Source organism: Gallus gallus, chromosome 33, assembly GCF_016699485.2.
Source record: "Gallus gallus isolate bGalGal1 chromosome 33, bGalGal1.mat.broiler.GRCg7b, whole genome shotgun sequence".
Lineage (NCBI taxonomy): Eukaryota > Metazoa > Chordata > Aves > Galliformes > Phasianidae > Gallus > Gallus gallus.
This window is the reverse complement of record NC_052564.1, coordinates 2,022,133-2,035,120: the sequence shown is the minus strand read 5'-3', so window position 1 is coordinate 2,035,120 and position 12,988 is coordinate 2,022,133. Positions and strand designations below refer to the sequence as shown.

The 12,988-nt window shown below is 49.3% G+C and overlaps 1 protein-coding gene across 1 annotated transcript; it reads right to left on the bottom strand.

Annotated features, from left to right (window-relative positions):
* Window positions 1-6,381: 6,381 nt before the first annotated feature.
* Window positions 6,382-7,096, bottom strand: LOC121107987 (olfactory receptor 14A16-like). The gene has a single exon (XM_040654635.1). It carries the CDS (start codon window positions 7,078-7,080, stop codon window positions 6,382-6,384), a length of 699 nt encoding a protein of 232 aa, XP_040510569.1. The 5' UTR covers window positions 7,081-7,096.
* Window positions 7,097-12,988: the final 5,892 nt, after the last annotated feature.

The following is a 12,988-nucleotide window of genomic DNA, read 5'->3' as shown; positions in this document are numbered from 1 at the left end:
GTTTTGACACACTCATGTCATGTACCTGTAGAACAAGGCGCTCTGTTGATACACACAATAAAGAAGCCAGCAGAAATTTGTCTGTCTCTGCTCCCATGTTTTACTATCTGTGAAAGTGGAGGAGCAACTGACGTATGCAGGAGTAGTGCAGGGTCCAGGAACCAGCTGCAACACGCAGCAGCAGCCTCGGTGTCCATGGGGACTGCCCCTCACTGCCCAGGAGTTCCATCTCCTTATCTGTGTTTGAGATGGAGCTGCTGCTTCCCAGGTCCAATGGCCACAGACAGCAGCAGGAGGTGGTCTTTGTGTTGCTGCTCTCTTTTCACTTCCATAATCCCCTCCTTGTCTACGCCCTGGGGGACGTGGGTGGACCAGGAGGATTGCTCTGGACATTTGTCACCCTCAACCTCTCACATCTCACATCTGCCTCATGTTGATGGCAGAGCTTTTTCCTGAAGCCATCTCCACGCTCCTGGTGGTAGAGCGGGGCTGTCTGCAGACCCATGTGTGGGACATGGCTGGGGCAGCACTGGATCTTTAAAGCAGGAATGCCGGGAAGTGTGGTGCACTGAGGGCTGCCATGGGCACTTGTGCTGGGAAAACTCTTCCCACCTCAAACACACCTGTCCTGTGCAGTGCAAGCACGGTTGGGTCAGATATGGGGCAGGGACATCGCAGTGATAAGCCACAGATGGGAAACCCAACACAGTCAGCCGGGTGGGGGGGGGGGGGGGGGGGGAAAGGGGGGAGCAGTGGTCTTGGTACACAAAGAGCCAGGTAGGAGGAAGCTGTGTACCCTGGCAGAGAAACCAAGGAAGGCTGTGGGCACATCACTGAAGCATGTGAGATCTTGTGAGGAGATGATGGAGAATACAGAGCAATGTTCTGCGCTTTCATGCACAGTGGGAGGATGAAAGTGATGGGTGAAACTGGAGACATTCTGCCTGAAGAGAAGGAAAAGATTTTTCACTCAGTTCAGGGCTCATCCTGAGCAAGGTGGCTTCTGCCTTGTGTTTTGTCTTCATTGTGCTGTCCTGTGTGCAGATCTTCAGGGCCGTGCTGAGGATGCCCTCTGAGCAGGGACGGCACAAAGCCTTCTCCACATGCCTCCCTCACCTGGCCGTGCTCTCCCTCTTTGTCACCACTTGCATGTTTGCATACCTGAAGCCTCCCTCCATTTCCACTCCTTCCCTGGACCTGGTGGTGTCATTTCTGTACTCAGTGCTGCCTCCAGCAGTGAACCCCCTCATCTGTGACATGAGGAACCCGGACCTCAAAGACACATTGGGGAAATTGATGTCATGGACACTTTTCATTAATAACAAACTTCTCATCTCTCTACAAATGACTCACAGACTGTCCCAGTGCAGGCCTGTATTGCTCATCTATGTTTATAATATTTATTTTTATTCTTATTTTTTTAATTTGTTTGCTGTTGTTTTATGTTTATTAATGGTTCTTGTGCTGTTACAGTAATATTTTGATTCATTGCATGTCTGCTGAGGCATCAACCTGCTCTCTTCCTCCTGGAGCCCATATCTGATGTGGATCAGAGCTGACTCTTGTATCCTCTGTGTAGTGTCTCTGTATCTGCAGGGAAATGAGGTGTTTGCAGACTTCACTGTGGCTGTGGGGATGTACCACTTCATGGAAGGGAGGGATTCCTGTCATTCTTGCTGTACCTGAACATTCCAAGTGCTATTGGAAATGCACGCTTATCATTCCAAGTATTTTGCACACCCACAGACTCCCAAGGAGGTGTTTAGCAGCACTCAGCCTCATCCATCTGGGTCTGCTTCCCACCCTGACCAGCACGGCCAGCACAGAGCCACCCAGGAATGGCCATGGAGGTCAGAGGAGGGATGGATACTGATGGGAGCTGTCCTGGGCATGACATTTCCCTGCAGATGCTCGTATGACCAGGAGCGCTATGACCTTGTGGCTGTTCCTCAGTCCCCGTTCTGACATTGGCACTTCCCCAAAGACCACCCTTGGACAAGACTGTGTGGGTGCTTGGGACAGCTGGAGCACCAGGGTCTGGTTCTGACCATGTCATGGAGTTATCTAGATTAATCTATTCCCATTACAGGGGTCAGTAGGCCACACTGCCAGGCAGTGAGCGAGAGAGAGCTCCAGTCCGAGAGTGAGATTCCATGACTTCCTTCCATGTCGCATCTTCCTCTCTGTCCGTGAAGTCCCATGGGATACGTAGTTCTTCTTCTCTTCTGAGAACCAGGTATCCAGAAAGTAGTCAGTCCACGGAACTGGAGTATTAACTCATTAGTCACCCATGCTTTGCCAGATGTTATGATGTGGAATACCAACAGCAAAATTACAATACCATGACATTCCACCCCTCATTCTACATCACTACATCATGCTTAATATATATACAAAAAAAAAAAAAAAAAAAAAAATCAAATGGATTACATGCACATCTGTATTCACATATATACATAGAACTACTGACTTCACCCCCCCAACATCAAATTCCCTTGTGGTACACATTGAACATCCCCATCTTTCTGCATCACCCACCAAGTGCACCCAGGTCCCTGGGCAAAAACAGACCCATGGAGAGGTTTGCCCTTTCCAGAGGCTGGAAGGACCCAAACTGCTTTTCCCAAACATGCTCTTTCCATGTACTACAGGGACCTTATCTCCCTCTACAGTACGTAGGGAGCTGGATTGGGCAGGACCATCTCGACTGATAGATCCTCTAGCACTGACCAACCAGGTGGCTTCTGCCAAATGCTTCTCCCAGTGCATAAATGTTCCACCACCCATTGCTTTCAGCATGGTTTTTTACAACCCATCGTATCATTCAATTTTAACAAAAGCTGGTGCATGATAGGGGATAAAGCCACTCAGTGCCATGATTTGAAATGAGTCCCATTATCTGATTGAATGCTTTCTGGAGTGCCGTGTCACCACAGGATTTCTTTCTGGCGGTAGCATGGGGTACTGCATATGTTTCAAGCCACCCAGTGGTTGCTTCCACCATGGTGAGCACATAATGCTTACCATTGTGAGATTGTGGCAAGGTGATGTAATCAACCTGCCATGCCTCCCCATATTTATTCTTTTGCCATCCCCTTCCCCCCACGGAGGTTTCATCCTCTTGGCATGTTTAATTCTGGCACATGTGTCACAGTTCTTAATAACTTGTGCAATAGCGTCCATAGTTAAGTCCACCCCTCGGTCTCTAGCCCACTTATGTTGTGTCTCTTCCTGGACAGTTCAGATGTCCAAATAGGTTTATCCTTCAGTTGCCCATTATTTTGCTCCCACTGCTGTAACCACCGCCATAAGGCATTTGCCACCCCCATGAGTCAGTGTAACGATAAAGCATTGGCCACCTCTCCCGTTCAGCAACATCTAAGGCCAGTTGGACAGCCTTTACCTCTGTGAGCTGACTTGCTTCTCCTTTTCCTTCAGTGGTCTCTGTAACCTGACGTGTGGGGCTCCACACAGCAGCTTTCCATCTGTGATGCTTCCCCACAATACGACACGATCCATCCATGAACAGGGCATATTTCTTTTCATTTTCTGGTAGTTTAATGTATGGTGGGGCCTCTTTAGCATGTGATACCTCTTCTCCCCGTGATGTTCCAAACTTTTTACCTTCAAGCCAGTCCATGATCACCTCTAGGATTCCTAGACTGCTGAGGTTCCCCATCCACACTCGTTGCATAATGAACACAATCCACGTACTTCATATGGCATCAGCAGCATGATGGGTGGAGGGGACCTTTCCTTTAAACATCCAGTTCAGCACTGGCAGTTGAGGTGCCAGAAGGAGCTGCATTTCAGTGCCAATTACTTCAGAAGCAGCACAAACCCCCTCATTTTCTGCTAAGATCTCCTTTTCAGTTGCAGTGTAGCCCTTACCTTCTGACCCCCTGTATGCCCGACTCCAGAATCCCGGGGGTCGGCCTTGGGTCTCTCCTGAGGCTCTTTGCCACAGGCTCCAAGTGGGACCTTTCTCTCCAGCAGCAGCGTAGAGTATGTTTTTTACATCCTATCCCATCCATACTGGCCCCAGGGCCAAAGCACAGGCTATCTCGCTGCAACTGGGGCTTCCCAGCGACTGCAGGTCTGGATGATGGTAGTATACGAGGGCAATTAGTGATGTCTTTTTCTTAATCACTATCGCTAATGTCATGCAGTAATGAGTAGATGCATTACCTTGCTTATTTTCTTTAATGTTAAGCTTATCCATTGACTATAGGCACAGCTTTATTTTTCTATTACTTTGAAATGGACAGTAAAATGAGCCCATCCCTTCTGTTGGTGTCTGTGTCCTTCCTGTCAACCCTGTCAGATTTCAATGCATATACATACGCAATTCATTGGCAAATGCATTCATTCTTTACCAAAACCTCACTAATATATGCTAATGTCTCCCTGGCATGCACAGTTGCATCTTAGGTAGAGGTACAATGACTTGCTTCCTCCCCTTTATTTCTCCTTCAGCTTAATCGCTGTGACTTTTGTCCGATCTTCAGCTGTTTTTCCCCAGTTTCACAAGTTTCCTTTGCTTGTTATGCCATAATGAACAACTTTCTATCTTGGTTCACTGTAATTCACAACAATTTATATGAAACCCAAGAAAAAGTCCTTGCGCCTGGTGGATGCAAAGATTACAGTAGTCTTATTGTGACTTCAGAGCTTCAGTGAAGCAGGATCGTTGAGAAAAAAACAAGGCTGTTTGCACACCAAGCAAAGCTGAACTTTCAGTTCAGTTTTAGACCTGGCACACACTGATTCCTTTTTCTTAAATACTATCTTGGTCCTTAAGCTAATATACTGATCCGTATTGCTAGGCCCCCCTATATTATGTTCATCACCAGCAAAAATGCATAGCTGATAGTGGAGACTCTGTTGAAGAACAGTGCTTTGTAGATGAGAATTTGCACTGTCAAGTAATGTTCTTCTGCTCTTTCTATCTGTTGTCGTTTCCATGGAAAGAAGTAGGAGGCATTCCTTTTGGAGTGACCTACATATATTTGCCCCCAGACAATTTCTACTCAGTAAATGAGGCCCAGGCAAGCCAAAAGTTTGGAAGTTTGTGCCTCACAGGTTACCCTGGGACTGTGAAACTGCCCCCTCAATCCACGGAGAACCCCATCAAAGCAATGGGCGTTTTCAGAGAGCAGCCCTGTGAGTGGATTGCTGAGTCCTGCTCTGGGAGAGGCATCCATCCATCCTCCTTTCTGTCCCTGCCTTGAGGACGGTCAGAAGGGAACATGTCACGCCCCACACATATCTCTGCAATGACAATCTCTGCACTATCAGTATCTTAAAGGTAGTGGTACTTTTACAATCATTCCATTTGCTAAAAGCTAAACTTTGTGATGTTACAAGAAATCAAAGTAAGCGTGGTGTAGTGTGAAGTAAGCCTTATCTTTATGAGAGGAAGAGGAGCCTCATCTATATGAGATGACAAGAACAAAAAGAGAGAGACAGACTGCGGAGAGAGAGAGAGAGGGACAGAGAAAGAAATCACTGGTCCAGCCAACAGATGTAGAGTGTCCTTGGCTTGTGATCTTGCTTGTCCCATAGTTTTGCAGCATGAAAGTCTCAAAAAAGATCCTCAAGGATCTCTGGCGTCCTTCTTTGGCTCCCAGATGTACAGCTGTACCATCCAGGGCTGTGAGTGAGTTGGCAATAAACAAGTCCATCAAAAAAAACTTAGCAGTCAGAACTTCTTCCAGCACAATGGGAACGTTTTGGACAGAGCAAGGCCATCTCTTTTTTTCACAAGATTCTCCTCCCCCAGGCCTCCAGCCTTCAGTCTGTTGACATGGCAATGCTCTTCCAAGCCTTTGAGACAATTCCAGGCACACCTCAGGTAAAGTGTTTCTCATTGCTCTGCTACTTAATGAAGAACCTGAGGGCTGACACAACTGCAAGGAGAAAGGAGAACAGCGTGGTGCTGCAAAGAGAGCAGCACTGAAAAGACCCTGTCCTGCTGCTGCCCATGGCCGTGGCTCCAGGGAAGCAGCAGCAGCACAACTGAAAGGCAGCAGAGAAGGAGAGGCCACCGGGCGGTGAGGGGCAGCCCCACAGACAGCAGGGCAGCAGCTCCGTGCGGCAGTTGGGCTCTTGGTTCCTGCACCCCTCCTGTGTGCAGGGCTGCTCTCTGGGATCCAGAGGAGGTGGGAGATGAGATCAATGATATTCTGAAGGTTTCTTTATTGATTCAAAGAGCCAGGTAACTTTTGACCATTAGGATTGCCAGCCAGAAGACAAAGGTTGAAAACAAAGAAGAAATGTGATGAACAGTACTGATTCATTGGAATTAGAATTACCGTAGGAAAAACAAAGAGGGATTGGGGGCAAAAGTGAAGAAATAAAGGCAGTCCAAGCTTTTGCATTTTACTGGTGCCGAAGCAATGTATCTCCAAACAGTGTCCTGAGAGCTTGCTTGATCTCCTGGTTCCTCATGCTGTAGATGATGGGGTTCATGACAGGAGGTACCACCGTGTATAACACTGCCACCACCAGGTCCAGGGATGGGGAGGAAAGTGATGGGGGCTTCAGATTGGCAAATGTGACAGTGCTGAGAAAGAGGGAGACCACAGCCAGGTGAGGGAGGCACGTGGAGAAGGCTTTGTGCCGTCCCTGCTCAGAGGGTATCCGCAGCACAGCCCTGAAGATCTGCACATAGGAGAAAAGAATGAAGACAAAACACCCAAAGAACAAAAGGGCATTGATCACAGTAAGCCCAAATTCCCTGAGATAGGATTTTGAGCAGGAGAGCTTAAGGATCTGGGGGATTTCACAGAAGAACTGATCCACAGCATTGCCTTGGCAGAGACACATGGAAAATGTAGTGGCCGTGTGCAGCAGGGAACTAAGGAACCCGGTGGCCCAGGCAGCTGCTGCCATGGTGGCACAAGCTCTGCTGCCCAGCAAGGTCCCGTAGTGCAGGGGCTTGCAGATGGCAATGTAGCGGTCATAGGACATGATGATGAGAATGGAATATTCTGCTGCGAGGAAGAAGAGAAAGAAAAAGACCTGTGCAGCACATCCTGCGTAGGAGATGTCCCTGGTGTGCCAGAGGGCATTGGCCATGGCTTTGGGGAGAGTGGTGGAGATGCAGCCCAGGTCGAGGAGGGCAGGTTGAGGAGGAAGAAGTACATGGGGGTGTGCAGGCGGTGGTCGCAGGCTGCGGCTGTGCTGATGAGGCCGTTGCCCAGGAGGGCAGCCAGGTAGATGCCCAGCAAGAGCCAGAAGTGCAGGAGCTGCAGCTGCCGCGTGTCTGCCAACGCCAGGAGGAGGAACTCGCTGATGGAGCTGCTGTTGGGCATCTGTGGTTCCTGGGCATGGAGTCCTGTTCAGGGTGCAGGAGATAATGACAAGACAAGACCATTCTCAGTGACACTCATCCCACCATTCTATAAAGACTTTCTTTCTTTAATGAGGGTGTTCATTTAGTTCCATCACTTGAGTTCAACTTCATGGGGTTCATTATTCTCGAAGAAGTAGAAGCTGAAAGAAGCTTTAGCCTTCCTCTCATTTCCTAATCATATCCCAGCCTCCTGGATATTTTCCTCATAGGAGCTGTTTCCATGTCTCATGTCTTTACCCTGTCTGCACTCAGGGCGCCCATCCCTACCTCTGTGCACTTAAATTTCTCTTAGGGAAAGCTGCTTGTTTGCAGGGTAGTTCCATGTTCATGACTGCAGAAAAACAAAAGGACGAATATCTCAGCTGGTGCTGTCCTTTGGGAGAGGAGAGGCTGAGAGCACATGAGGAGATTGCTCATATAACAGCAGATTGAGAGAGGTACAATTGAGGATTCTCAAAGATGTGTTCACATTTCACATCTCCCTTCAGATTTCTGCCTCTAACTCTTTCCCTTCCCTAAGAACAGGAAACAGAAAATCCCTGCCTTGTCTCTCCTCTTGCAAAGTGCTCTTGGAAACACTCTGGAGAGCTGTGTAGCTGTGATCCCCCTGCCCCAGGCAGCAGCTGTGGCAGCAGAAGTCCCCTGCCCTGCCCTGCCGGGGGGCTGCTTCCCCCCACACGTCTCCCCGCAGCGCCCTGGGCAGCTCCCCAGGCAGGCTGAGTGCTGAGCCTGGCAGGCGGCAGAGTCCCTGCCCCGGCACACAGCCCCTGGGGCACAGCAGGGACCCTGCTCTGCACCACAGCCCTGGGCACCCGGCTGCACCCCCGGCTGCACAGCCTGCAGCCGTCCTGGGACACACAGCCCTCAGTGCTGTGCTCTGACGCTGCAGCACCAAAGCCCTCATCTGGAGCGGGTCTTTTTCCACAATAAAGAGCACCAAGTGTCTGAAGCCTGATCTGCTCTGGGTTGTCCCAAATTTAGCGATCTGTAGGAAAATCTGATTCATTGCCTGCAGTGAGCAACTTACTTTGACAAAGTCAATGAGTAGCTCTCCTGCAGTCAGCTCACAGCTTGGTCACTCCACAAATCCTGAAAGCTTTCATCCTTCTCTCCACCCCATCACCTGCAGATGATGTCCCCAGCCCTGCTGTGCTGTGCAGAAGGGCTGCTCCTGGGCACAGCTGTCTCTCTGCAGCACTGCCCTCTTGTATGAGCTCCCTGTTTCCCAGGAGCCTGGCCCAGATCAGCAGCAGAGGAGGTGATTTGCTTCTCCCCACAGCTCTCCCTGGAGATATCCATGGCCCTCCTGAGCTGACAGCTCCTGCAAGGCAGCAGGGTCATCACTGCAGAACATACTTCCAAGTCAGCTCCATTAATAAGTAAGTTCCCTGGATGTCAGAAGCATGGATGCTCCTACTAAATGAAATTTGACCACGAGAGAAGCAAATACCAAATCTGGAAACCTCTGCTCATGATGCATTGGAAGAAAGACAGACAGACAGACAAGGATGTGGAGGGATGGGTTCCTCAGTTCTGGGCAGTGGTAGAGCTGAGGCAGTGCAGGCATAACATTACAGAATCATACAGTGGCTTAGGTTTGAGGGGACGTTAAATAGCACCTAGTTCCAAGCCCCCAGCCATGGGCAGGACTGCCAACCACAGATCAGGCTGCCCAGGATCCCATCCATCCTGACCTTGAATGCCTCCAGGGATGGTGCACACAGAATATCTTTGGGCAACCTGTTCCACTTCCTTTGAGTAGACAATTTGTTCCTTGCGTGAAACCAAAATCTCCCCCGTCTAATTTAAAGCCATTTCCCTTTGTCCTATTACTATTCAACCATCTCATCCCAAGCGTTGGTTTCGGCATCTCATCCGCTGATGGAAAACCTGGGACTGAAATGGGATCAGTTCCCCAGAGGTCCATGGGAGCCGGGAGTCCTCTTAGTTGAGATCAGATGTGCACACTGAGGTGTCTATGTGTGAGCCCCTCATCTGAATGCTTGGTCTTTATTCAACAGGGGCTGCATTGCTCACACAGAGACACTCAGTGATGCCCAAGGTGCCTGGGGTGATCCTAGTTGTGTGCTGGTGCTTGTAAAGTGTGGTGGAACATCTCTGAGATAGACATCTCCTTCCTGAGCATCAGCTGAGGGCCAGAAGGGAGGTATTCTTGGCCATCCGAAATGCCACCACAGCCCTGTGCTAAGGGCACCCAGTGTGCCTTTTGCACCTGTCCCCATGGAGCATGTTGTATTGTTCTGCTGACCAAATGGATGAGCTCACAACAGAAGAGTCAGATCTTCCTCTCTGTTCCATCTGTGGCATACTCTGGAGTTCAAGGCATTACAAAGCTATGGCACGTCTACATTCTTTCACTGACGACACCTCATTTTGAAGATACCAAATTGGGAGGTGCTGTTGCCTCCACTAAGGGTGGAGAGGACTTGCAGAGAGATGTGGACAAGTTGGAGAACTGGGCATGCAGCAACCACATGAAGTATAACAAGAACAAGGGACTGATTCCACACCTGGGGAGGGTCAACCCTGGACATACACACTGACTGGGGATGGGACACTGTCTTGCTATCAGGGATTTGGGGGTCCTGGTTGTGCAAAGGTCATTGTCCTGCTCTGCACTGCTGCAGCCTCACCTGGAGCACTGGGTGCACTTCTGGGCACCACAGAACATAAAAGACATAAAACTATGGGAGTGTGTCCAAATGAGAGCACGGGACGAGGACCCCATGGAAAGGAGTTACAGCACCAAGATTGCAGGAGTTCAAGAAGCATTCAGACAACACTCTCGATGATATGGTCTGCTATTTGGGTAGTTGTGTGGAGCCAGAAGTTGGACTTGATAATCCTTGTGTGTCCTTTTTAGCTCAGGATATTCTAGGATTCTATGATCGTGGGTACAAGCATGATGATGTTGGAGTCACTGCGCTGTGGCAGTGGATAGGATCTTACTGACACCTGAGTCGTTGTGGTGTCTCGGTGGTGTAGAGAGCAGTGATGTCAGAAATACTGAGTTGTGGCAGCGGTCAGGATTACAGTGATGTCAGAGTCACTGCGCTGTGAATTAAGGGGAGACAAGCTCAGTGAGTTCAGCACCACTGCATTATATCACAGCTGATACGAGCGCAGTGGTGTTGCAGTCAGTCAGGAGCTCTGCATGTGGGTGAGCATCAGACATGGCATCGCCAGAACCAAACACTCCCAGTGAGGAAATGGAGCGTCCAGCTAGGCCTCAGAGATCTGAAGTTCCGAGTTTTATTGTCACTGACTATTTGTTCAGACTGGGCCCTTCTCACATCCCACAGCCTGGGATGAGATACACTGCCCACATGGGACTTGGGCCTCATGGCATCCTTGCGCCCCATGCAGAGCCTGGGAGATGCTGTCCCCTTGTCTTTCATTTGACCTCACACCAACACCCATCTCAGGATGCCCCAGGAAGGGCCCTGAGCCAGCATGAGGGACAGGATCTCCCTGCCAAGGGTCTGGGGATCAGGGCTTGGCCTTTTTGCTTCATAAGACAAAGGAGGCTTTTCTCAGCATCACAGCCACCATCCCAGTGCCTGTGTCTGCCTGTAAGCATGGCTTCCAATTATCTGCTCTAACAAGTCCCTGGGGAAGATTTCTTGTTAGTGGCCCTCATTGGGGCCCTTTAATACTCCAAGAAACTTCTCTGTTCCTTCTGACTTGGTCTTCTTGAGCACTTCATGCCAACTTCTCTCTGCACTGTAGGTTGATGGACTGAGCAGCGAAGGCCACCTGAGGCCCATTACAACCTAAAGAGCCCTCCTGTCCCTTGTGCATTCCTGTCGTCTTCTTCAAGTGTTCGGAACTTGTACAGCAAACTGGAAAGGTATCTGGAGAAAACTTAAAGAACAAGAGTCAGATGGGCATTTAAGAAGTCTCATTTATTTATTTATTTATGGTTGTGTTTAAACAAGAATTTAAAGCAGCACTTGGCAGTTGATACTGATCCAGGATGTCCCCTAATGAGCTTTCCTCTCTCATTGTCGTGGACAAACGTCCTCCTCAACTTCCCCACCCCATTTTTACTCCCATTGGCCCCATGGGACTTGCATTATTTCTCCTCACATCACTCTTCTCCTCTGGAGTCACCTACTCTCTGTTAAACCTCCTTTGCACCAACTCCCACTGGCTTTCCTCAGAGAAACAGCTGCACGTGAGCAATGAAAGATTTCTCTTTTTTGCCAACATACAGAAGGAAAAGTAATGCAATTGTATGAACAGAAAAACACAGTGATCAACTGCATGCCCTGTCCAAGCTGCATCTACTGAGATTTTTCTTTCACAAGGAATACTTGTACAAGAAATGAGTTAGAAAGAGAGAGGAAGGAACAGATATAATTACAGTTAAGGAGTTGACAAGAGAGTCCATCAGACGTTGGAGAGAGGGAGCAGGCTCCAGTAATCTCCCTGAAGGTCACAGATCAGCCAGATAGTTGGGAGCTATCTGAGTGAGCAATGTGCAAGGGATGGGGAGATGTGGAGAGCAGTGGGAAGAGCGTGTGTCCAGATGGCCTGCTGAAAATGGGCTAGAATTCAAGCAAGTTTCATAACAAATCTTCATAACAGCAGCAAACTTATCTTATGCTTAGATGCAAAACATCCCGTTACTCAGCCCTTCTTTCTTTTTCCCAGAGCCTCATTATCATCAAGTCAGCATTCAAAGAGGTCAAACCAACCTCTCCATCCCCCACAGCTGCTCAGGGCAGGGACAGAATCCTGGAGGTTGCTTCCAAAGCTGGTGTCAGCCATGCAGCCAAGGAGTTGATCCCTCCTGTTTTGTTTCCGGGGGTTCTCCACAGATTGGAGGACACAGACTGAGAGTCCCAGGCTGATCTGTAAGTGACCAACTGCTGGACCTAGAGCTCCGTTCTTGGTGGCACTTATGAGAGAATCATTAAGTCATGGAATGTGGTAGGTTGGAAGGAACCTAACATATCCCTTCTAACTGCCCTGCCATGGTCAGGTTGCCACCCATTAGATCAGGTTGTCCAGGGCCAAATCCAGCCTGGCCTTGAGCACCTCCTTGTTGTCCAGCATCTCTGGGCAACTTGTTCCAGTGCTTTACCACCCTCTGAGCAAAGAATTTTCCCCTAATATGTAATCTAAATGTTTCCTCTTTTAATAGAAACTCTTTCTCCTTGTCCTACCATATTCATACTGTGCAGAAAGTTGATTTCCTTCCTGCCTATGAGCTCTTTTTAAATACTGGAAGGCTGCAGTGAGGTCTCCCCAGAGCCCTCTCTTCTCCTAGCTGAACAAGCACAGCTGCTTCAGCCTGTCTTCATAGGAGAAGCTCTCTGTCCTGATCAACTTGGTGGATCTCCTCTTAGATGGACTCCAACAGCTCTACATCCTTCTTGTGTTGGGAGCCCCAGGCCTCGATGCAGTAATCCATATGGGGTGTGATGGGGTCGGAGCAGGTGGGACAAACAACTCCCTCACCGTGCTGGCCAGCCCCCTTGGTTGTAGCCCAGGATACTGTTGGTCTTTGGGGCTGCAAGCGTACACTTCTTGCTCATGTCCAGCCTTTTGACCATCAGGGCCCCCAAATCCTGCTCCGCAGAGATGCTCTCAGTGAGATCTTTT